Raw genomic sequence first — 25,893 nt, forward strand, 5'->3', positions numbered from 1 at the left:
TTTAAGAGTTCTTGTGTGTTTGCAATATTTGAGCTCTACAGAAATCCTATAGCTCAATCATCATCAGCTGGATGGCACTAGAAAGTGTTTATTTATCTAGAGACGTCTGACAGCAATCATTTCATTTAAGGAGAGATGTATCTGCATACCTGCATGTTGAAATCGTGAGGTAAGCGGTTGAAACCAGGTTCACCATGTCTGGGCATGTGACCCTGGTAAGCAAAGCGGGGATCCATGGCCATCCTTTGGGCATACATGTAAGGACCATGAGGACCATGAGGACCATGAGGACCAGGGGGGCCAGGGGGACGATGGATCTAGTAACAGATATAAGAGAGGGTTCACAGTTTTAGTTTTTTGCCAGCATTTTTGCCAGGAAGCAAAAGAAAAAGGTAAAGTAAGAACAAGTTGTTAAAATAATAAAAGTGGCAAAAGACGAATTAGGAGCATATGTTAAAATCAAAGTTATGGTGTGGATACCTGCTGCCCTGGGTGGTACATGCCCCTGATGTCTCCCCCGTGGACTTGTTGCCGACCTGGATGAAGGCTGTGGTGATGCGGGGGGCGGTGGGCCCAGTGAGGGGGCAGAGGTGGTTGGCTTGGCCTGTTGTCATCTTCCTCTAAAAGTTGGCTGCCTTTGCCACCCTGGGAGTTTCTCTTCCGTTGGAATAGCTCGGTGGCTTTGATCAGACTCTCGGGTCCAGAGCTTTTACTACCACGGTTTCGCTTTTTGTCCTTGCGCTCCTTGTCTTCTCTGCTGATGTGGAATTCCTCATCTGTGTCACCGTCCTCTGATGGAAAGTGTTTTAGTAAAGCCCGGCTGAAACAGCGATCCAGAGACTCCGACATGATAGTGTACTCTGGAAAAGAAAGATGAAAATAAACTAAATTGATGCTTATTTGATAAAACACAGAACACAAACATCTTCTGCATCACCCCTCAAACGCTCTGACTCTACATGTCACATTCACTAATCCACACACATTCAAACATTGATGAGATAGGACTCTGGGGTTCAGATTCTAGCCCATGATTTAGGGATGTCACAATACCACATTTTTAATTTTCAATAGTAAAAATCAAACGGTAATCAATACCTGTTTCGATACCACAGCAACATAAATAGAAGTCCTTGGCACCAAATATTGGTGAATTTCTTAATTGCAAAAATGTTGGCAAGTTGGCAATGTTTCAGTATTTGTTCAATCAAGACAGTGTGCTATTGCTTTCTTTCCCTTATTTCTTTTTCCAAATATGACTGAAGATTTGAAGCCATCTTAGAAAATGTAGTACTTTTCGGGACTTGCGATCATTATAATAACACGTGGTATCAATATCTACAAGTTGACTGCGGGACCAACAACTGATTAAGTCAAAGCCGCTCCTACAAACCAACATGGTGGCCGTGCACACACACAGACACACACTTGCTGCTCTGTTCTGAGCACAGCAGTGGCCGACTGACCAGGTCAGAGGGCTAAGGTTAACCCCTGCTCCTCCAACCCCTTCCTCCTCCTCCTCCTCCTCCTCCTCCTCCTCCTCCTCTCCTTGCTCCACCCTGGGCCCCCTTACCACTCTCCTCCCCCCTGTCCCTGGGGAAAGTATTCAGTTGGATGGATGGCTCCAGACAGGGGGCTTAGGGGCTGGAATGTTTCTCTGGCACTGCAGGGCTCGGATCCCCCTGAGCACTGGAGCACAGCTCAATCACTCCTCATTAATCACTGTCAAGGCTGCCCTGGCCCCGGCCCCTACACAGCACCAAGTCCGGCCCCCTTTCTTTTGCTCTCTCTCCCACTCTCACCCCCCAAAAAAATTCATACATGTGCCTCCTTCTCCGTGCCTCTGTTCATACTGAGGGGGCAAATTCTGACTTTACAAAGCAGGATTCTTGGAGTTTAACTGATTAATGTGTGCACTTGTGTTAATTTACCACTGTCTTCTCCGTTGTACTCAATGCAGTTCTCAAACATGAGCTTCACATCGGCAATAAACTCCTCCTTAGCAATGTAGTCCCCATCATTGAGCTTCTTCTCGATGGTGGACAGGTCCATGGGAGTCTGACGGATCAGAGGGTTAGGATTAGGGCTAGCACAAGAAAATGAAAACCAATTTAACACCAATGTAGTATATGTATCCCTGATTATTTAAGTTACTTTAACCACCACATACAAACAAAATTTCAAACTGTCGACATGTAGCGATGCACCGATTGCTAATTTCATGGCCTCTTCTGATCTCTGCAAAGTTTGATCTGCTGATTCAGATTTCCTTTCTTCAAAGAACAACAACCGACAGCAGAAACAAACCGTTCTTGTTACTTTTCTTTAATGGAAACTCAATTTTATGTTCATAATAAACAACGGACTGTTAGTTAGTCTAACTGTTTATAAAAAATTACATCAGGTTAAATAACAGTCGCTCATTCTCAAAGCGTAAAGCTTCACTCGCTTCAGCTGCCTGACTCCTGAAGATGTTATGAATTATCCAACAAATTGATGACTATGATGGCTTCTTACCTGTCTACCTCTCTATTCCTCATTGCCATGGTGAACGGTATTTGCAGCTTGCAAGAGCTTTTATGTTGTTTTGAATCAGTTAATTATCAAAACCAGTGAGTGATGCATCTCACGGCAGGTTAAACTTTTGAGTAACATGCTCACACGCTGATTTAATTGTTCAAGTGTCCCACCGTTACCAAAGAATATTACAGGTATATCAATTAATTAGTATTTAATGTACTGTGCTTGCAAAGCCCTGGGAGACAGAGAGAGACAGGGAGAGAGAGAGAGGGAGAGAGAGAAAGACAGAGAGAGAGAACGAGAGACAGACAGACAGAGAGCGAGAGAGAGAGACACAGAGAGAGGGAGAGAGGGAGGGAGAGAGAGAAAGACAGAGAGAGAGAGAGAGAAAGAGAGACAGACAGACAGAGAGAGAGAGAGAGAGAGACAGACAGACAGAGAGAGGAGAGAGAGAGAGAGAGAGAGAGGGAGAGAGAGAGAGACAGACAGACAGACAGAGAGAGAGAGAGACACAGAGAGAGAGAGGGAGAGAGAGAGAGAGAGAGAAAGAGAGAGAGAGGGAGAGAGAGAGAGACAGACAGACAGAGAGATAGAGGGAGAGAAGCGCAGGCACACTAATGAACTGCAGAATGCAAAACAGAAACTGGTAGAGCTGATTTCAGCCAAGAGGAGCTAGTGCTCGGAAATTTTCTGCTTATCCTCCAGTAGGTCAAAGCTCTTTTGCCTCTGCTGATGGACACCTCATGTCCACTCTCCTGACGCGTTAGCTTGCGTGTGTGCGCATTGAATGAACCTTGCAGCTTGTGTGTGTAAATCTGAGATGGTCACAGAATTGGATATATTTGTGAGGACTGGGTGGTCACTGTTCACAGCCATGTCCCAGCCTCTTGATCGGTGCACCTCTAATTACATGCCAGCCATTACAGCCTGTGTTTGATACCTTGATTAGCTCATGGTAATTGGGGGCATACGAGTCGTCCACAGGCTCCAAGAAAGGCCAAGCATCTTTATGGGATTTCAAGGCCTCAAGCACTGCAAAACAGACACAAGTGCATAAGACATTAGCAGGAATATTAATCCAGATTTAGTCAAAGCAACAACTCAGAGCTCAGTAGGCATACCTTTGTAAAGAGCCGTGTAGTCGTCATCGATTTCGTAGCTGTAATGTTGAACATAAATGTTAAAATGCTGGACATCGTCTCATTTGAAGTTATGTGAAGTCAAAGTGTCAAAAACATCTTACAATTCCTTGTTCCTGCGAGTTCTGTGCACAGGAGAAGAAGGCTCCAGGTTCAGGAGTTCAGGTGGAAGGTCTTTTCCTTGAGATAGCAACCAGGCTTTCTCTTCTCGCATCTTCCTTCTCTTCGCTCGCTCTGAAGGAGGAACACAAGGAGCAGTTAGAGGCACAAACATTACAATAACACCAGTCTCTGGAGGCTGCAGGTGGATATGGCTTTAATTGCCTTTTGAGTTACAGTTTAAATTTTTACTCGCTGCCCATTGAGGCCATCAGGAGAGTCAATGAAAACCAGGCCTGGGTCTTTGGAGACAGAAGCTCAGATAAGTAGAAGGGGAGAGATTCGTCAGCCATCTTTCCAGAGGCCCAGTTGATCAAAAGAGCAGAGAGAGTGCGTATATATCACTGCTTTATCTTTTGACATGAGAGGCCTGCCAACCCCCTGCCGTGTGGATTAAAGAGGTCTGAGGGAGGATTTTTCATATGCAATCCACACAGAGAGCAGCCCGGGTCCTGCTGTTCATCTATAATACATTAATGAGGCTCCTCCACTGAAGCACAATCAGCAGTTCATTAACCCTTGACAGATGACATCAGAGGGAGGGAGTGAAAGAGGAGTGATCCTGTGATTAAAAGCCCTGAACATTCCCTCTCACAGTCTCTCTGTACTGCACATAAATCACAAGGCCACCGAAGATTTCTGAACCGTTAAGAGCCGAACCACAGCGATGGGGACGTGTTAGAAAAAAGAAAAGTGTGTGCGTGACGTGCGTGGGATCCTCTTTAGAATCCATCATGCCACACGATCTGGAAAAAGGGTAGGAAAGCCGTCTACCTGCTGTGAAAGGTTTGTGATGACAGAATATGACAACACTTTTTGATACTTCAGGGTTATTGCACACTTTTTAAAATCAAACTTACCCTAAACTAACCTTTCTAAGACCCTAAAAGAGAAAACAAATATTGCTGCAGGTAGCGTCAGAGCTCTAGGACTCTGCCTCTTTGATTCCCATCGTCCACAGTTTAAAAGCTTTTTGTGTATCTTGGAAGTCTCCTCATAATTGTTGTCATCCATTCCCTTTATTTTTCATCCTAAAGCCAAATTTCCTTAAACTTGCATTTCCCCATCTTCTTCTTCCTCTTCTTGACCTCTCTTACGATGGTGGTTTGTGAATGCGTACGTAAAAAGCTGCTCTAAATGTCATGAATTGTTACAGGAACATAGAAATCCACAGAAAATGAGTAATGGCTAACTGACCAAAAAGAATAAGATTGAAAAACATAAATCCCACTAGTCCCAAAGTGTTCTGACATGTCTCACTCAAAGGGCCATATAAAATCTAAGACCTTTCACAAGAAAAAAATAAGTAATTTTAAGGGTGGTTTCACACTCGGATCCGAGTACGCTTGACTCCAAAGTCTGTTCATTTGATCAGTGAAAACACAATCGTACCATACTCGTACCGTACTCGTACCGTACTCTGGAACTGTGCCCGAAAAGGTGGTCGCGTGTACGATTCATGTGTATGGACCGTGGGAAATGTGTATGCAACCGTTTTCAAACAGGGAAGTGGACCGCTATATGATGTAATTCTAAACTGCTGCTCTGGCTTCAAAAACTGTGGTATCAGCACGGCACAGGACAATCATCCTCTGAGCTGCACGATAAATGTGGAAGTAGGAAGAGGGTTGTTGTTGGCGTCTCAGAAATCACAAAAACATCCACAGTTAGCAGGATGGACTCAGAGTGGTTGCCATAGTTTCTTCTTTTTCTTTCTGCTTTTGGCAAATTTGCAAACCAGCTGTGTGCATACCGCCACCTGCTGTATCGGACTTTGTTCATACACAAGACTCGGGCACAGAAAGATGTTACCAATGTGAACGCAGACCAGCAGGGGGGAGAAGGGATGGGGGGCAATGTTGCTAATGTGAAAACGCCCTAAGACTATTTTAGGATCTGTGGGAACCCTGTGCTTAGCATGACCCTTTATTTATATTTTGTAATCCTTCTGCATATTTATAACAATGTAAGCTTTATGTTTACGGACTCAAATCTGAAAAATAACGTCATTCTTGCACACAAAAAAACTGTAATTTGTGATCCATCTATATTCACAGACATCCATCTTACCCTCCACAGCTTTGACCTTCTCCATCTTTTCTCTCTGTAGTTCCTCCTGCAGAAGTCTTTCCTCTTCGCGTCGCTGCTCGGCCAGCAGGACCTGCCGGTCCAGATCTTCATCTTTCTTCTTCTCTTCCTCCCCAACGGCATTCAGGTCGTCCTGAGACACACACACATAAGATCATTAGTCGACTCTGCATCATAGAAGGTCAACTGTGATGAATATGTGGCTGACTGTAGGATAACTTGCTATACAAATCTTGTGCAAAGCAACAGGTTTAACTGGTTCACCGGAACAATCACAGCTAGAGTCTAAACAAAGACATCAGAGGCGTAACACTTACAAAAATGCACGCCTACTCACCCCGTCCTCCTCTTCGTTGTTGTATTTTATTGAGAATCGTTGAGATGTGCGGACTGGAGTTGGGTCCAGTAATTTCTGTTTCTGCTCCCGCTCCTAAAATAAAATAAAAATGAAAATGTTCATCCAGCCATCCAGACATTATCTGTGATTCAAATTTGAACATAACTAGAACCTCCCAAACAAACGGAAGTAGCCGTAGAACACAAAAATATGTATTTGATTAAATTGATTTAAATCTTTAATTCCTTTAATTTTTTCTCTCTGCATCACATATGTAGATCTGGCAGTTGGTGAAATGGACAACAATTAACTAGCCGTCATATGACTAGTTCAAGGTGTGATAGGTACAGGGGCGGCCCCTGTAACCTTCCGCCTTTTTTGTGAATGTCACAGAGACCTGATGGTAGGACCAGGTCGTCCCACCTATGTGCTGGCATCGAGGCAGAAACGGAGGAGTTACAGAGGCAGGTTGGGATCATTATAAAGATGCAGAGCAGGCAGGGTAGAACAGCATGTGTGTGTGTATATATATATGTGGAGCTTCCGCTGTTTGATTACAAGTCATGCTTCTCCGACAAAGTAACACAATATTACACCGTTGCAGAATCAATATGAAATTACATAAGACATAATGACAAAGGAGCTTCATTACAGCGCTGTTGTGGAATCACAATCTGAAAAAGGCTAATTGATTGAGTCTTCAAGACAGAGAGATGGACGACCACACACGGGCCAACACAGTGACAGGCCCTGGGGAGTTGTGGAGGAGCGGTGAGCACTGAGAGGTCACTGGCTCTGCTCTCCCCTCCCCCAAGAAGACACCCTCTCTCCTCTGCTGACTGAATTCCCAGTGTTTACAGCCAATATCAGGGGGAAAAACGTGTAAATGAAACCCTGTGTGTCTCCACGATTTTACTAATCATACATATAATAAGCTAAGAGAAAACAGGGAGGTGGAAAGGTTTGCTGTCCAGTTAATTTTAATTAGCTACACAGTGATATGACACCAGAAAGCCAATCTTGCAACTTCTAAGCACAATCCTTCAGCAAGTACATAATAAGTTTACAGTCAACACTTTAATCCACATAAGAGAAACATCAGGGATCCAGATAATTCCACAGGAAAAGAGGGGAAACAACAGATTGCTCTGAGCACAATCCTTAGAGGTATGTCTATATCAGGGAGCGGCCTCTGCAGCTCATGTCAGAGTTCATCAGTAAAGCCCAACTGTGAGTAACCGACAGCCCGGGCAGCACAGAGAGGAGTCACAGTCCGGCTCCTGGACGTCTATAAAACAACCTTCAGAGGCCGAAAAATACGTAAGCAGCCATATCAAGTGTTAGTGTGAGCGCAGCTGAGGATAAATAATAGAATGAATGTCGATCTTGCTTATTTTAAGAAACAGTAACACATTCAACTCCTGAAGTAAGAAACAAGCTAACATTAACTACTGAATTAAATAAAAAGACCTTACTATATGATCAGACATTAAGGAAACATGCTATGTTGAAGTGCTGGCTTCTCTGACAACAATGCAGCAGCCAGTATGTCCTCCTTCTAACTTTAGATCCTGGTCCTGAATGCTCAGGATTTGTTTGGACCAGAGAAGGTAGGCGGTTTTAAGGCACCCCCACACGGCCATTTTGGAAGCAGGCAAGAGAACTGGTTCAGATAGCAGTGATTGTACCTGACCTAAAAAGCCTCTGCATGTTTCTAATAAGCTCCACGAGCAGAAACGTGCTCAAACTAGGATCAATATTGGAGATGCTTTTTTGAAAAATGGAGAGAGGTTAGAACGCAGAAAGGTTTACAGACCAATGCAGAGCTGGCTAAACACTGAAGCTTCAGTATCCACCACATGGCAACCTGCGTGAGCATGGACTCTAGAGAGGAGGGGGCAGGGGGAGACAGCTCTCTACAATGTTTTGAATTTGGACTGCAGTACCCATTTTAAACTCTAGGTGTCAGAGTTACATGTTGCTCCATAAAGCCTGATTTATACTTTTGCATTGAATAGAAAAGCTGTTTTAAAAAGTGCATAGTCATATCTTTCTTAAATCAAAAATGACAACTGAAGCACAAAAGAGTTTCTCCCTTACCAAAGCCGTAAAAAAATGACAGATCTTCAGTCATATTTTCCACCATAAGCTGCCGCAAGAGGAAAAGGGAGAGCTGTCTAAACTGTAAAAATACATTAGCAACGTTGAATTTGTTGCCGTGGTATTAAGACAGCAATCAATATTGTTTTACTTTTACAAGAATCATCAGGAAATTTAAAAAACTGGCAACACTAGAAGGAAGGTGTGGTGAGGAGTGAGAAGCAGAGACAAAAAAAAGACTGATGTTCATGATCTGATCTATAGTGCCCTCCACAACTACTCTGTCCACACTCCATCTCTGCAGCGCTGGTATATCCTCAGGGTATACAATCCATCCCTACACTACATATCCAACCCCCCCTCCATCCAACATGCAGAAGATAGAGTGCCTCTGGTGTCACCACTTAGAGAGGTCGACAGAATCCCGCAGCCCAGCAGAGCTGTCAACTCAAGAGGCTCCTTCCTGCCTCAAGGTGAGCTCCCTCCTGCTGTCAGTGCCCCGTGAAACGGCTGGTGACAGCAGCCCGAGACACATGAGGGGACGGATTCAAGAGGCTGCTCACACTCTGCATTTGACACGATCGTACGCACACACTGGCACAAACACAGATATGTTCATACATCGTATCAACATGATTCGATTTGATCACAGCTTCGACAGATCTAAGAAGTGAATTGACTATGGGCTAAAAGAATATCAGCAATTAGTAAACATTAAGAGTAATTATTAACACAATGCATAATTTAGGTATCCTGCTGTGTGAAATCAGTGGGGTTTGTATTTCACTTTAATTCATCCTGCTTTTCGAGCCAAGTAATTAATCGAGAACGCCTGATAGAGAAAATGTTAATGGAAATATTTATTCCATTGTGTCCCTTTTAATCCTGCTCCTTGTGCTTTATAGGCTACAATTTCATGCTTTAAGAAATCAATTAAGATAAAGGCATAGCAAACAATCTCCAACATGCTTCTCCACTCATCAGCCCGCACCAATAACATGCAGCCATTAAAGGTCACATGTACTGCAAAATACACTCCACCATGTCGTTCCAACACTAATATGTGTCTCTAGTCTGTGTACAAACCCCCCAATGATAAGAAAAGTCCATCCTTTCCATCTTCTGCCTGCCCCACTTTTCAAAAAATGTGTCCTCAAACTGACCGTTTGGAGATTTTCCCTTCATGATGTCACAAAGGGCAGTAACCCCTCCCCCAGGTGGGTGACACTCCCACAGCTAGGTGTTTGTTCTGCCCCGAGTCTGCCCTCTCAACGTAAACAATAGGACATGGAGCGAGAAAGCCCGAGCCACCCAAGCCCTTCCAGAGAGGGGGCGTGGTCAGACACAGCTCATTTACATTTAAAGCTACAGACACAGAAACAGCCTGTTCTGTGCCGGGACCCCTGCATATGGAGCAGTCATATTTTTAACCAAAACCTGCTGCGAGCAAAAGAGAGAGAGCCCTGTCTTAATTGCACAAAAACAAAGAAGTTATTGGTATTGTGACAACACTAGTGGATGTACTTTGTTTTCAGCTTCAGTCAGAAAACCACCGTCTCTAACTATTGGCCAAAAGTCGGTGCAACACAGCTGACTGATTCATCCAGTGAGTGTCTGTGATAAGTGACCGTCCAACCTGCCGACATCAAACTGCCAGAAGCTTCATTCCTTCTCGGTGATGTAGAAAGGCTGACATGCAGCAGTCAGTGTTGGTTTTGTGTTACAGGATCAGGAAAGTGCTCAATATGATTTTTAATAAATAGATAGAAGATATAAGATGACGTGAAGCTGCATCACTTGATAAACTCCTTCAGAAACTAAACATATCAAGGATCATTTGATGCGTAGGGTTTGTTTTGACTGATTCAAAGGCAAACAGCATGTCTGTAATCTTCTCTTGAGGTATTTAAAACACATTCCAGGAAAGATTGGACAGACAAATAGGCTTGACCTGAGGAACCGCCAAACAGCCGGTGGCAGAACTTTCTCTCCCTCCGTCAACCAAACTAGCATGAGAGCATACAGTAGGTCTCTAAAGTTAGGCTCAAGTTAAGGCCTGAGGCAAATGTCATTTCAAAACTGATGTGAAGATTTAAGGGACAAGCACAGACTGGCATCCCCTTCACCTCACCTGTCCCAACAAACCAGCAGAAAACATGTTTCTAACGCTACATAATTATCCCTCAGAGTATTTTCCCATCAGACTAAAACCGTTTTCACATATGCACTCCTGAAAATATCTAGATCATTTCAGGAGGACAGCTCTGGATATTCTCCTGATGTGGCTGTTCACATATGCACCTCACAGCACCTCCTGAGGTAAGACAGCAACAGAGTCCGCTATATGACACCATAATGAGTATGCTTGCCTTTATATCAGTAATACATGTAGTTCAACGCCCCCTCGCGTTCGCACAGAGGAGTTTAGCGCAAGCAGTGGACAAAATTGTCCTTGGCTCGAGCTGCAGTCGCCTGTGTCCTGCATTGTTGTGTTAGCATACTAATGTTAGCTTGTACCGTCACATTTTATGTAAATTGACACAGAATGAGCGTGATCTAAAAACACTTAGGTGACATCCAAATAATCAGTGAGTTGGCCGGCCCGTCCATGTAAGCACGGCTCTGACAACAACACAGCCAGCGGGACTCGAGCTTCTCACTCAATGTAGACAGTCATGACTCAGAGACACATTTACAAAGGATAGACTTGATTTTGAAACATTTTGACAACCTTTTTAGGGAGTAACTAAAACGTCTTCGTAGAATGTAAGAGAAAGCATAACGGACTTCTTTAATTTAGAATAAAAGTGCGTCTCTTTGGTGTCTGACCTTGTGCTCGATCATGCTTCTGATCTCAGGCAGGAAGTTCTGGCTGATGATGCGGTAAAGGTGGCGGTCCTGAGGGGAGGTTTTGTCCTTGATGCTCTCTGCCAGACTGACCCACTGCTCCTCTGTATCACACACGAGGGACCACCTGCCTCGTTTACGGCCTTGGAAGAAGCAAAGAGGAGACACGTTGGCTCATTGTGTCCAGGAAAAATATGTAGAGACATTTAAATTGATTTAAAACACTCACTTCTTAATGTGCTGAACATGAAATATGAACACTTATATTTGTAAAATCCTTTCACCTGTGCTGGGACGCAGATCCTCCAGCCCATTCTCTGTCTTTACCTCGGTCACCTCAGTCACCTCAGTTTCCAGCTCACTGAAAGTTAAAAACATTCAAGAATAATACATCCAAATCCTCTCAAGCTCACTGACAATAAGTCTGTTTTTATCTATGTCCATCTTGCACTAGAATTCATTTTATTTTTCAACAGATATCAGGTTTTTCAGTTTTGACTAAGAGAAAAACTGTATATTTATTTCAGCCCTAAATAAGGCCCCTTCCTCAGCTGGGGCGCTGAGTGGTCAGGTCTCTTTAAAAAAAAACACACAATCAAAACAACAAATGGAAGGGGGCGCCGGTAGCCTAGTGCATCCCATGCACAGAGGCTCAAGTCCTAGAGAGAGGGTGGCCTGGGTTTAAATCTGACCTATGCCTCCTTTTCAGCATGTCATTCCTCTCTCTCTCCCCGGTTTCTGACTCTATCCACTGTCCTATCTCTAAAATAAAGGCATAAAAAGCCCAAAATTAATCTTAAAAACACAACACATGGAAAACAGCAGTGGTATCTGCTATGACAGTTCGATCCATGCTTTCTTTTACATCTGTGCAACACATGCACAACTACACGTCAGCATCTCTGTGCAGTTCACGGTTGGCAGTGACAACGAACTAAAAAAAAGTTTATTTTCTCACCTCAGCTGAGGGTCTTCTAGTTTTATCTTCTTTGGTGGTCTTCCCCTTTTCTTCTTCTCTGGAAACCCCAGCTCACTGGAGTCACTTTAGGAAAAAACAGAAAAACTCTTAATTATAGCCTCCTCACACGGGTAATTAGCAATAGGAGACCTCTAAAATCAACCCTTAACAGGCCTTTAAATTACTGTCAAACTGCCACTGCAATTACACATTTACTACATGCACCGGTAAACCACAGAAAACATGTACCTTTACTCAACATCCCTTCCAGAGAGAGAGAGAGAGAGAGAGAGAGAGAGAATAGAGACCGAGAGAGAAAAAGAGAAAGAGAGAGAGGGAGAGAGGGAGAGAGACAGAGAGAGAGGGGGAGAGAGTGAGAGAGAAAGAGAGAGAGAGGAGAGAGACAGAGAGAGAGAAAGAGGAGAGAGACAGAGAGAGATAGAGACAGACAGAGAGATAGAGGGAGAGAAGCGCAGGCACACAAATGAACTGCAGGATGCAAAACAGAAATTGGCTTATTTCAGCCAAGAGGAGCTAGAGAGAGAAGTGTCCTGTGTGTTTTTTACCTGATCTTCTCTGCTTTCCTCTTGCCCGGCTCTTCTTTGTACATACGAGTGCCGTAAAAGTACCAGTAGAGGGCTCCATTTCCATCCTGCCCCAGGGGTTCAACCCTCAAGCTGTCTGCATCTAGGCCCTAATGGGTGGGGGTTTGTGGGTGGGGAAAATAAATAGCATTTCTTAAATCATGTGTGGGACTCCATTTTTAAATCATCAGTCATCTCTGGATGATGTCATTCAGTCCTTTGAGCCCACACGGGCTGTGAATCATGAGCCGACATGAAGCCCTCTCAGTGTCTCCTGCGTACTTAGTGTGTGCATAAATTAATACGTAAATATTCTCCAATCAGTATGTTTTAGGGGTTGCATGACTTCAGTTGTTTTTTAAAGTCAACAGTCATGTGATAATAGTAGAGTCGATGTGGACTAGTCCCTGATGAAGTTATCAATGAAACGACAGGAGAAGAGAATGAACCAGCGATTTGGACGTTTGGTAAAGTCGTTTGTAGACTGCTGCAGAGAAGACTGGGGCCGCTCCTCTACTAGTATTAGCGGGGGCCTTTTCAGATGAGCGTGCATGCCGGTTTCACTTTTGTACTTAAGGACGTATATTTTTGAAGTTACCGTAGTTCTGTTTTCATCTTTATTGAAATATTCTCGACACACTTGATGTTTACCTCTGTGCAGTGGTCAATTAGACCCCTCACCTGCTGTCTTTATGGAAGCATCCGTCTGGTTAACACCTAATTATGTGATAAGCGATTAGTCGACATCAGACGTAGAGTGTCAGCACAGAGCTGTAAAGTCGACACGTTCTCTCGTCTGTGCGATCCCTAGTTTGGATCATACATTAAGCTTTACAAGGATAAAACGCTTTAAGGGGAGAACGATCATATTCATGTTTTTTCACAGATGTTTTTATTCATTATTCCCCTCAAGCTTTAGGCTTTGATTTTCATTTAGCTGTGTCAAATCATTCTTAACAGACTAAATCACTAAAAACAAACATGTCCACATCATTTATACTGGTGCTCATGGACGTACCTTCAACAGGTCAAAGACATCGGCAGCATCCAGACGGTAGTCGCACAGCCGGTGCAGCAGCTCCACCTGTGTGCGAGGAGGGAGGTTCTCAAAGGTGCCCTCTCGCAGTGGGTTCGGCTTCCCTTCCTCCAGTTCCCACCTGTAGCTGATGATGTCGTCCAGGTAACTGCTGAACGACCGGGGGCTATAAGGGGAAAACAGAAGAACGGGAGAGTGAGAAAGACAGGTACAGGTTGTTTCTCAAGACCACATAAAGAGCTTAAACTGTAACAAAAGATTCTCAATTTCAGGTTTAACCTCTAACCAACAGAGACAATGACACACAGTACTATCAGTGGCATGATAGATATTTTATTCACAAACTAATTTCTTCAAGTGAAATATGACATGTAAAGGTCAATTAAAAAGGTCATTGGCTTCATTTTTCCAGACCACAGGTTGCCGCTTGGTCAAGCTAAGGCTACTGTGCTTCCTGTTTGGATAAAGACTAGCTTTGTTTTGAAAGAGAAAAAGAAACTTCCAGGTTAACGAAGGTCATGAAGGTACCTTGACTACGAACAAACAAACTTGTCACTGACAGAATAGTTATGGATTTAATGTAAACGGCTAAAAGGAGCAGTAAAAAGTGAAAAGGTTTAATGTTTAGCAAGAGGCATAAAGCTCCTACAGTGGTTTGTGTAGTGTTGTATGCTTTGAAAAACAACATCAAAATCTTTCGGAGGGATGCTACAGAGGACCTGAGTGAACATGCTGATGTATAGGGATTAAAAGGTGTAATAAATGTAGGGGAGCCAATCCATGGAGGAACTTAAAAACAAGTAATCACAGCAGCATTTTGCACATACTGCAGGCGTGAGAGGGAGGACTAAAGGACCCCCATGTAAAAGGAGCTACAGTAGTCGAGGCGAGAGGTAATAAAAACGCACGGTTGACTTTCTCAGTGTCATGAAAACAGCTTCGCTATGGCTACAGCTGATAGCTGGAGAATGCAGCCTCTCACCACAGAGTTGATTTGTTTATCAAATTTAAAAGATGAGTCAGAAACTCAGTCCACCGAGTTTATTGGGAGGTAGATTGGTGGAAACTGAACAGACAAACAGAGCAACTTCACTTTTCTGTGTGTTATCTATGCAGTCTTTAATGTCCTGAAGAATTCAACAAGCGGTTGTAAAGACTGAGGGCTGTGGTACAAACAAATATTTCCCCCCAAATGTTTGTTTAAGTGGCATAACAGTGAAAGGAGAGATTTGTTAATTTTCGTAAAGATATGCCGCTTCTCCTTACAAGGCGACCAAGGGGTAGCACGTACAGAGAAAACAGAAGAGGCCCTAAAACCAAGCCCTGGGGAACCCCACAGATAAGTGGTGCCGAGGTGGAAAAGGTATTTGGCAAATCCACATTGAGCAATGAACAGAATGAATTGAGAAAATTAAGAGCCTACCCCTGGATCCCAAACCAGTCTTTGAACCTGGTAATCAGCAGGTTGTGAACGACCATGACCAAGGAAACTTTTGAAAGAGCTTTTTTAGTACTATGGTTCTCCCTCAAACTGAATCAGAGTGCTTCAAATATTTTATTCTAGCTTAGAAATTGAATGCATTGAGTATAACCCCGAATTTCCACATACTGCCATGCGTGCCATGGTCCGCCAGAGCCTCGCCTTACGCCGAAGTTCGCTGCCACTCTAGTCAAGTGCTGCTATGCTCTGCTACGTTTCAAATACGCTGCAAGTCTATTTTCGACAGAGTACACTGCAGGCACGCGTCAGGCTGGACAGAATATGACAACCCGGACAGGAAGTCAGACAAGGAAACGCACAGAGCGTCCGGTCAATAAAAAAAATTAAAACAATATACAGACTCACACTTGTATTTTTCATCACTTTATCAACATTACGTAAAAACAGGCACTGAATAAACAACAAATCATCCTCAGAAAGACAAAGCAACATGTTTTTTGCATGTTCTTCTCTTTATTCCCCCTTGATCTTGTAGTTCTCCCATGTTATGTGTACAGCTGCTGATCATGGCTGCGCTCCGCTGCGCTCACGTTTCAGAAACGGATCCAGTGGGATCCACATGCCGAGCAAAACTGTGGCGCTTACGGACAGTGGCGCGCACAAAGTATGTTGGGATTGGGGGTCAGGAAGAATTTAGAACAAAGAAACAATGCATAAAATATAAACGCAATTTAAGTGCACTGAGTTAAGCAACAGAAATAAGCAAATCGCAAAAGTAATGGCGATGACGAGTTAGATACATGCAGGATCATTTCCTGTGTAGTTGTTGAAACATGCTTGTTTAAACAAACAGTAAAAACCTGATAACAAAAGTAATTTATTTCCAAAGTAAAAGGCCGAGATTAGTTAAAGCCACTTAAATATTGTTAGACACATCTATCTGACTGTTGTTACAAACCTAAATAGACGTTACAACCAGCGTTATATTGGAGCATATTTGTGCAAACTCTAGTTTGAAGCAACAGTTAAAACTAGCTGAACAAAAGGTTTATTTTGGTCCACTTGAATCTGTCAGAATGGATTGATGTAAGTCAATTCAATTGCAAATGTTTGGTGCGTGTTATAAAGACAACAGACAATGTTTCAATATCAACTGGTGTCCTTTTGTAGAGCGCAGCTTAGAAAACAAACAGAGTTCAAACCACCACAGTGGCCTGTTCGACAGAGGAGGTGGGGCTGAAAAAAAAGAGTAGTTTCTCTGAATGGGAGTGAGGTTGTATCTCTGCAATGAGAGGGAGCTGGTAAATAAACGCTGGTTCCGGTTCAGGTCTAGCCGATTAATCTGTACCTTTCAGTTCCAACTCACATGAGCAGAACAAGAGCTCTGGGGCAGGGGTGAACATCTATGAGAGAAAAAGGGACAGAAAAAAAATGGCTTATCTTGAAAGAGCAGCGTACACTTTTCGCACAGCTGCAGGCTCCCCTCCTCCTAGCAACCCCATCCCTCTCCTACTTTCTGTCCCTCGTTCTCTCTGGCATCCTCCCTCCTTTCTCTCCCCCGCTCCGGCAGAGCGTTTAACACGTGCGGATGAAAAGGGCAGCTCAGTGAAAGGCCAGTGCCGAGCAGCCACCCCCAGGATGCCAGCGCCTGTCCAGTCTAATAAAGCAGGTTGTCCTCCTGTTACCAGTTGTCTAGGCGGAAAAACTGGATTCCTGCCTCTCTGCTTATCGGTTCACTGGTACCAAGGAGCTGCTCTCTAAAGTTGTCAACATGTTTGATGCTTTCAATGCCACAAGTTCTAAAACGCAATGTAATCTCCGTTACTATATTGAAAGTACAAAAGTAAGTGCAGAATCTTACAAGTACAGAATTTGATTTTTTTTAAAACATCTGGTTTATTTTCAGAATAAAACATTCTGTTTCGGCAGTTTGGATCAACGCCCTTATGTGTGTTTGTTGTATAATAGTTTTGATACAGACTTAAACTGAACTCATCAAATTATCTCGCGCTGTCGCTAGTGAATCTGTAATTACCACGGGAACACCTTTTTCTCAGCCCTCCAGTTGTCTGGCGGTGCTACTCCGTGCTACACTCTGAGAACACAGCCTGTGGGTGTTGATGGACGGGTAGTGACGACCCTTCTCTCTAATGAAGGACCAGAGGAGGAGGTGGGTGAAGGGGGAAAGCCCCACGAGAGATTAAACATATCAATGGATTTAAATATCAACTTCTGATATTTACTCACTTTCTCCCGTCACCTTATCACGAGGAAAAAAAATGTTTCAGTGGTTTCATTCATCAATGTGAGAGTAGAGCATGATCAACGTGAGAGTAGATCATGATTTCACCACAAGTCAGGATATGGTGGGTAAATTCTGACTCCTCAGCGAGTCATGTGCCGTGACTCACGCTTCCTATGAGAGTTCCTGGGGGTTATGACTAATTCAGGTAGGTTAGAAATACTGGTTGTATTTTGGCAGCCACAAATGAAGCTGAAAGGAAATATTTATTGGTTATTTTCCGCTGTAACTCTGAAGTTTGCAGGAAATGCTTTGAATGTTTCCAGTTGTGACAAAGTCAGAGAAAAGGGTTCATTAGGGTTCTATATAGAACAACAAGGTTATATATCCTCTACCAAAGAACCAGAACTTAAAAGGTTCTATAATATTTCTGTAAGACAACAAAGAACATTTTTTTAAAGATTGATACATTTAAACATACCTGATGTCATTGCGCTGGTAGCAACCCTGCAACAGACAAGCAATGAGGTCCCCAAGAAAGTCCAAGTCTTGCTCTGACAGGGCTTTCTCCAGCTCCTGGACACACAACAAAGAAAGGGGTCAAACACATTAAGAGCCGTTTTAGATAAAGGATTAGAGATATAGTGCAACAAGGTATGCATTTACAGGTATAACATGTTAACTACATGTTTCTACATATCAGCTGCACACAGATGGAACCAGTGTATCAGAGTAAGGTGAGCTGGCAGAGGTAAACAGCAGGAGGGACGGTTGTAATTTCCAAGTTATCTGGTTTTGGCTTCTTGGTGTGCCAGTGGTGGTTTGGCTGGAGAAGAGGTTCAAGTTCAGCCATGACCCCTCTCCTGCCTGGCTTTGTGTTTCAGCCATTGAGGTTTTATGAAGCGGCAGTAACCGGCAGAGCAAACTCTAAAAGACCTGAAAGCACCAAGGAGAGGCGGCAGGCAGCAGGGGCCGAGAGCTGCGAAACACAGCACTGGCCCCCTCCTCTCCTCTGCTGACCAACCAAGACAGAGCACCCCACACAGATTCCCAGCATGCACCGCTTTCCCCAATGATACCCAGAGGCTCTGAAATAGAACAGGAGGGGAGAGAGAGGGAACAGGAGGCTGAGAGGGCAAAAATGCAAATGTAAAGTGCTCCGTCAGCCAAGTGTCCATTTCACTTAAAGCCCCCTTTTTGCTGGATGCAAAGCAGCCCCTTCAGGCTGAAGCCAACCAGTTGCTCTTTAGAAAAGGAACATGACTGACTGCAGCTGATCTCTCCTCACCCCTCCTGGTCCCTGCTCTCACAGGAACAACAGATCCAAACTCTTTCTCTCTGTGTCCCACAAACATTCACAAAACTACCACTACAAGTTCAGGAGGGGGGAAACCAGTCCAAACTCATCTCAAGGACAAGGAGACACGTTTAATTGTTGTTCACTAGCTCATGTCATGTCAGTCTGCCTCTCTCTCCCACTGTCTGGAGGAACCAGGTTGGTCTCAGGGGTCAACAAAGGTCAGTGCACACACCTCCCAGCCAAGGAGAACGACGGAAACAAGGAGCCAACGAGTCAGCGCAATGAAAAACAGAAGAAAAGGAGGAGAGAGACAGACGGGAGGTTGAAAAAGAAAAGTTGAAAAACAGGATGAGTTGAAGGCTTCTGCTTGAGGACAGAAAACAAAATAAGAGTGAGGGAAAGTCAATACAGTGTAAATATCTCTGCCTCTGACTCAGACTTCTGTAGATAAATACCAGGAGAGCGAGTTTGATGACAGGAGATGATAATAATCACCTACGTCCCATGACTCAAAGGAGGAACAGTTCGTTAATTTTAAGCCTACACATTATTATACCTGTTGTGGAATTGAATGTTGTTTTCACACTCCTGAAATTTCCAGAAATGTTCAGGGTGAGTTGCATGTCTGAATGCAAACAGCCACATTTTTTTACCCAAACTTTACCTGGACTTCTCCTGCCAGCCTCTTGGTGAAACTTTCATGTGATGTAGGAACGAGTTGATGTGTTAGCACAGCAGGAAATATTCATGACAAATCACCACTAGCAAGAAGATGGGGGTGATGATGCTTACATTGTAATAAAGTTGCTTCATATTCTTCTGCTCACCAGTACTTGTTTTGACACTTGAGCAAGCTTTACTGACGCAACATATTTGTGCAATTTAAACAGTCTGCAATTAATGGTAGATAAAAAGAAGGATTAACCGAATATTGAGTAAGCAGACCAGAAACCAGTTTAATGACAAGTAAGCTCCGCTCTGTACCAATATTTCTCGAAGGGTGAGAAACTCATGTAGTCCTTCTGTGTCAATTAAGGAGCACCTATCTATCAGTCAGCTTCTATCATGTGGCACTTTCATTGTAGCTGGGGTTGAAACTGGCGTTCTACACCTGTATGACTGCAAAATAAACCCATTTCCCTGTAATATAACTACAATATACTGATGCACAGGATGCTAAGATCACTACATAATACAAATGGTGAAGCCAGAGCTACACATTGGCACAGACACACCTTTAAGGTAGAAGGAAGTCACAGATTTAACTAACATAATTCCTGTTTTGCCATGTAAATGATGCAGGCACTCTGAGACAAAACAACTGCAGCTATTCAGCAGTTTACAGATGACCTAATGGGTTGAGGTTAGTCTAATCTTGTTGGTGGTGAATGCCCTGTGATGGTTGCCAAGTTGCATTAAAAAAATGGAAGTAATGTTAACTTCCTATCCTTCCTATTAAAGACAGACTTCCCAAAAGTGTTTTTATTTTACACTGAAACAACATGACAATAAAATTTTAAATTGAACGAGCTGATGACCTTCATGAGATATGGTGACAACAATATGAAAAATAAACTTAACGAGTAGTTATTAGCTATAAATCCTCAGTTTCTACGTCTATGTGCTGTTCTTCATGTTTTACACAAGCTGTGTTTGCAACTTGTCCCTCCTAAATCCAAAATTAACCCGAAGCGCAAAGTGAAAGCATAATCCCCTTTTCAGAGTGTCAATCCGAAAGAGCGCTGAAACTGAGCTGTTTTGAATTTCTTGGGCTAAGAAAGCGCCACCTTCCTGAAAGTCTTTGTACATTTATACTGATTCATAAAGCAACAGTGTGATATTGATGTCCCTGTCTGTGACACATTGTGTTATGCTGTTCAGGATGCATGATGTGAAGAGAAACAGCTGGACCTCCACATCTTCACACATGAGCAGACACACAACGCTGTTCTCCCCCACTGGCTCCACCGATCTCATCTTGCCCCTATAACGCCTGTCACTACCTCTGATGCCAGAACAGAGGCTGGATCACTTCAACCCACCCCCCCACCCCCCCTTTTTATGCCTCAGTGACATTCATCGTGAAGGTGAGACGTCACAGGGCGTAAATATCGCGCCTTGAACTGGCGGTCAGAATAGGGCTATGGTCATTATACACAGGACTCCATTCAAAGGGTAAAATTAGCACATGCTGAGTGAGAAAACATTGCTTGTTTGCATAAAATTATAATTTTCTCATCAAAAGCAATAAATTCAGACTTTTGCAATAAGTTTACTGTGAAGGGTCAGATCATAATAACAGTTGGGTGGACACACTGGGGCTGTCATGGTACCAGAATTAAAGAGGTCAAAAAGCTCCATCAGCACTTATAGTATGAAGATTGGACGCATTTCAGCTTGTGGCCTTTATAAATGGTTATCTAAAGGACACCACAAGCCGAAACACATTGGTCTAATAAAGTTGATCTTCATACTAAAACTGTTGCTGGAGCTTTTGACGTCTTCAAGCCTTTGTAGTTGGTGAAGTTGTGCCAGAAATTCCTCTATGATACCACAATTGTAAACTTTGAACCAACACAAGTACAAATCACGTGATATTTGGGCACTGATGGCCAAACGGTTATTGCGCACTGCATGTACGGAGGCTGTAGTCCTCCAAGTGGACGCCCTTGTTCAAATCTGACCAGCGGCAGATGTAGTGTTTTTTAAGCTTGGGTAATTTTTGATTCTATATTATCAAAATAACACGTATTACAAACTGCATGTTGCTGATCTTCCTAAGAGACAATGTAAGACACCGACACTGAACAGTCTGTCCAACAGGAATCAGCAGTTAGGTAAACTAGCCTGCCATGCATCAAATTAATGTGACACAACAAAATTAGCTCTGATCACTAAATGGTAGAGAGATAGTGCATATCTGTGGGTGTACGAGAGATCCTGTGTCACCGTCCCTTCCACTTCCTGGTCCCCTGTCAGGCCGCCTCTGGGCCGTAGAGAGCCCATCCATCAGAGAGAGGCTGCACTTTGATCACACTTGGAAAAAGCTGGGGGCCAGGGCCAGGGGAAGAGTGGAGTTGAGTACGACGCAGCAGAGTGGAGGGCCTCACTACAGCCCCTGGATTAACACCGCCCTGTTCCACCTTTGAAGTGCCACACGGCATCTCAGATGGCAGAGGGAAGGGGAATTAATGTGGTGTGCATGCCCTTTCTTTATCCATCCATCCAGCTGGCCAATCCCTCCTCGGCCTGGTGCTAACACACTACTCTGCTTTATGAAGGTCGGCAAGGGACACTTCACTGCAGCTGGAAACGTCCTATAGGAGCCTCTCCCCTCTAGAAGCTCATGAGGTTGTCAAAATGTTTGATACTTTTTGATACCACATATTTTAAAACAATATAATTGCTGATATTTTAATGATCAATAGTGTAGAAAAGTACCGAAAACCTACAGATCTGTCGCAAGAGACAGACAGTGAGAGCACTGTCCAAGTTGCACAACAGCATTGTCAACGTTTCACTCCCAAAATGTTGCCAATATAACTGTGCAATTTAGACAGTTTGCGGGACTTTGCTTGCAATTTTTTATTAATTAAAAACAAGAAAATTCCCACATTTAGGTGTCTGGGACTTTTTTTTGCTGTGGTAACCAACAGGTATCAATATTGCTTTAACTTGGAATCGTAAGTTTATACAACACTAACACACACGCAGAGTAGTGACCTAACTTCTACACTACAAGAACACAACCACAACCTTTAGCAAACATTGTCAACAACAGACAAAAGCCCTGATAGCAACGTTCATACATGCATGTGTCTCAACAGTAAACACAGACAGTACTTTGGCTACTTCACATTAATGATCAATTGAACCTAAAGATAAATGAGCTGATAAACGATTATCGCTCAGCTTCTGCAGTGAACAAAACAGGCTTTACATATTCACACACCAGGACAAAGATTGGAGGGCGAGTCAAGGTTTAGTCAAAAGGTGTGTCATCACCACAGCCCCTATATAGGCCGGGCATGCAATCAGCAATTCAGCCTGAAGGTATTTGCCACTTCTCTCACCCATTTCCCCCCTGCTGTTTCTCTCTCTCTCTCTGGCTTAACCTCTCAGTGCTCTCTTCCACACCATTTTCCTCCCCGTCCTGCTGCTCAGGATCTACAAGGGCCTCTGAGGCATTCTATTATTCCCCTGACAACACCCTCGCTCCACTCTCCACCCCACTCCTCTCCCTGTCCTCCTTATCTCCTTACACACAGTCAACAGACTCCTCACTCCAGCCAGCCGCCAGCTTCCAGGCAGCTGAGGACAGTGTAGACGCTTTACAGCAACAGAAAACTTGATTACCAATGATTTACAGTGGAGAAAACAAAACATGTAAACTCAAAACTCTCCATCCAAAACAATTATTTCAAGGCCTCTGGTCAATGACTTAAAAAGCAGCGTGTGAAGCAACACCTGTGGTGTCAGAACAACTTAACACTTGTCATTTTCCCTTTCATAAGACCCTGTCACAGCAGATTCAGCTTAGATTAAAATGAATAATGCCTGAAGCAATGTAATTTTTGATAATTCAACACTATAACTCTTTTTCAAACATGCACTCAAGAAGATTTGCAGAAAATATCAGGATAGCCTGACACTAAAATCTTCCTGAGTCATCCGTCAACCAAAAAGGACGCCGCAGAAGTTAATGTAGTGTAATGTTTACAACACATCCGACATGGCAGACGGAGCAACTGAGCCCAAAGCTATGATGACAGTTTCTGGAAAATAACACAGTGAGGGTAGTAAAAAGCAGCTTCATTATTACGTGCACGACGATTACATAGGTTGCACATCGCTCGCAGGATATAGACATCACAACTTCTCCGGCAAATATCAGGAGTTTTCTGAAAGTGTGAAAGCCCTAGAATAGTCAGTCATTAATAGAGCGCCACAGGAATGAGTCCTAAAACCCGGAAGTAAGTTAGCATTTAAGCACCATGGGGTCTAACGTTTAAAAGTCAATGGGGATTATGAATGGATTTGTGGTTAGACGCCTGAAATAAGGTCTGTGGTTAACACAAGCTGAAGAGATGTTGGCGTTTTGTTAGACCATATAAACTACGTTAGGTAATACCCCCACTTATGCATTTTTTATTTTTTACGTGTCTTTAAAAAGGCGGTTGCTAACAAGTGGCTAAACGTGACTACAGTGGTTGTCGGGGACATTAAACGTCATCACGCCGGACACAGAGGCCGGGAACTCTCTCACTAGTCGGAGAAGTCTCATGTAGGTTTAATCTTTAGGTTAAGGCAAATATTATGTTAGTAAACAATTAATTAAGCTACGCGGATTAGTTTATCGGAGATCGTATGAAGCATAACGCTAGTGACGTCACAATCATCCGACCGTGGTGTAGTTCGCTTGTAGCATAACGTTAGCCTTTTACTTCTGTCGGCCGCATTAACGCTTCAAACATCATAAAAATGGTGTTCATCTGTGAAGATTATCCTGCTGAACAAAACGACTGTGCTTCAGAAACGTGCGATTGCCACAGCGCTTATTTTCTGCAATGATCCAAAATCCAATGCAAAAATCCCACAGGCGAATTCTCGTTAGACCCCATGGCGATGCTACTTCCGAGTTGGCCTACAAAAATACGTCATATGGTTTGTTCTCTATTGTGAAGATGATGGGAACAGCATGACAGCTAGAAGCACCCTTGTCATGTGTTGTGACTTACGGACTGATTAAAAGGTCAAGTGGACCAATGAACCTTTTCTTTGTCAGGGACAAATAAAAGAAAACAACACACTGTTCTGAAGCCTCTACCTTCAGAACAGAACTTTTGACAGATGTCAAAAGTTAAAATTTCAATTACCATGATTTATTTCCAGTTGACTCTCCTTCAGTGAGAAGACAAAGAGATCACAAAGAATGGAAGCAAAACGCATGCTTCAGAAATACAAGAGTCTATGCTTGAATACTAATATCTTAACTATGGAAAGATTTACGCAGCAACATAACAAACATACCAGAATAAGTCATTTTGATGGAGAGAAATACGTGAATCAGTTTCATACTTCTTACACAACGCATGAAAAATGTCCTTTTTTCTGTGATAAATTCAAATTTTGTTTAGGTTAGCTTTGCAAACAGCTTCATAATGTAAGAGGGAGGCAATCTATACATCTCTCAAACTTAGTAAGATCCTTTGGAACATATGGCGTGATTCATAATAACTACATTGAATTTGTTACTTTATTTACGTAGGTTTTAGAATTAGCAAATAAACCCAGTAACAAGAAACTGGCTTTAAATAAGAAGGCGTCCCTTATGTCCTCTGCCCTTTTGTACACTCTGCAATAGTACCATTTTTGTAATTATGCAGAGGGAGATTGAGTGACCCTGTGATATTAAGTCCATAATACAATTAATAAGCTAGGCTTAGCTTTTGCTCTTGCACATTTACATTTGGATCCATTTAACTTGATTCAAACCTGGATTAATATCCTGATATTTCTGGGTTACGCAACATATGTGAAGGCAAACAGGCACATTTTACACCCTGACTTTATCTGTACATTTTATTTACACTCCCGAAAGCCCCCTGGTAAAACATTCTGCAAGAAGTGGGGGGTGGGCTAATGTGTGAACACAACAGGAAATATTGAGGAAAATTCACCGCAAGCATAGGCAGGGGTGATGGTGTTTATACTCAGCGACCAGCATATGATAGGTGTGATCTTTTTGCACGTAATGAATCTGCTTCATTTTGATAAGCTCGCTTCATCTGCCATCTTGGTGCGTCCTTTTCATGCCATGGCTTTGCCGTCCCTACTCCTTTTGAGGCAAACTCATCTTACAGGCCTACACTGTGACACTTGTTCCACCTGCACAAGACAACACAACCTCCTCCTATCATTGGTTAACACTCAGCTTTGACACCAGGTTGGATTTCAGGCTTTGGTTAGGTTATGTCTAAATCAGGCAAAATAATCTTTAAAAGAAAGTGATGTCAAGGCGCTGATGACCAAACAGTTAGATTTTGCCCCATGTACGGAGGCTACAGTCCTCAGTGTGCAGCCTCTGTGTGTGGTTCAAGTCTGATCTGTGGCTTGTTTCCCGCATGTCATTCCCAACTCTC

General features: G+C 43.2%; 1 protein-coding gene across 1 annotated transcript in view; it reads right to left on the minus strand.

Annotated features, from left to right (window-relative positions):
• Positions 1 to 25,893, minus strand: part of LOC132973287 (chromatin remodeling regulator CECR2) — a 50,679-nt gene that overhangs the window by 9,411 nt on the left and 15,375 nt on the right. Inside the window, 14 exon segments of the mRNA XM_061036663.1 lie at positions 150 to 317; positions 481 to 860; positions 1,932 to 2,058; positions 3,461 to 3,552; positions 3,642 to 3,679; positions 3,764 to 3,893; positions 5,889 to 6,039; positions 6,244 to 6,336; positions 11,173 to 11,333; positions 11,475 to 11,551; positions 12,149 to 12,232; positions 12,715 to 12,842; positions 13,751 to 13,934; positions 17,933 to 18,027. Coding sequence (XP_060892646.1) covers positions 150 to 317; positions 481 to 860; positions 1,932 to 2,058; positions 3,461 to 3,552; positions 3,642 to 3,679; positions 3,764 to 3,893; positions 5,889 to 6,039; positions 6,244 to 6,336; positions 11,173 to 11,333; positions 11,475 to 11,551; positions 12,149 to 12,232; positions 12,715 to 12,842; positions 13,751 to 13,934; positions 17,933 to 18,027 — 1,908 coding nt within the window.

The sequence above is a fragment of the Labrus mixtus genome, chromosome 4 (genome assembly GCF_963584025.1).
Source record: "Labrus mixtus chromosome 4, fLabMix1.1, whole genome shotgun sequence".
Classification (NCBI taxonomy): domain Eukaryota; kingdom Metazoa; phylum Chordata; class Actinopteri; order Labriformes; family Labridae; genus Labrus; species Labrus mixtus.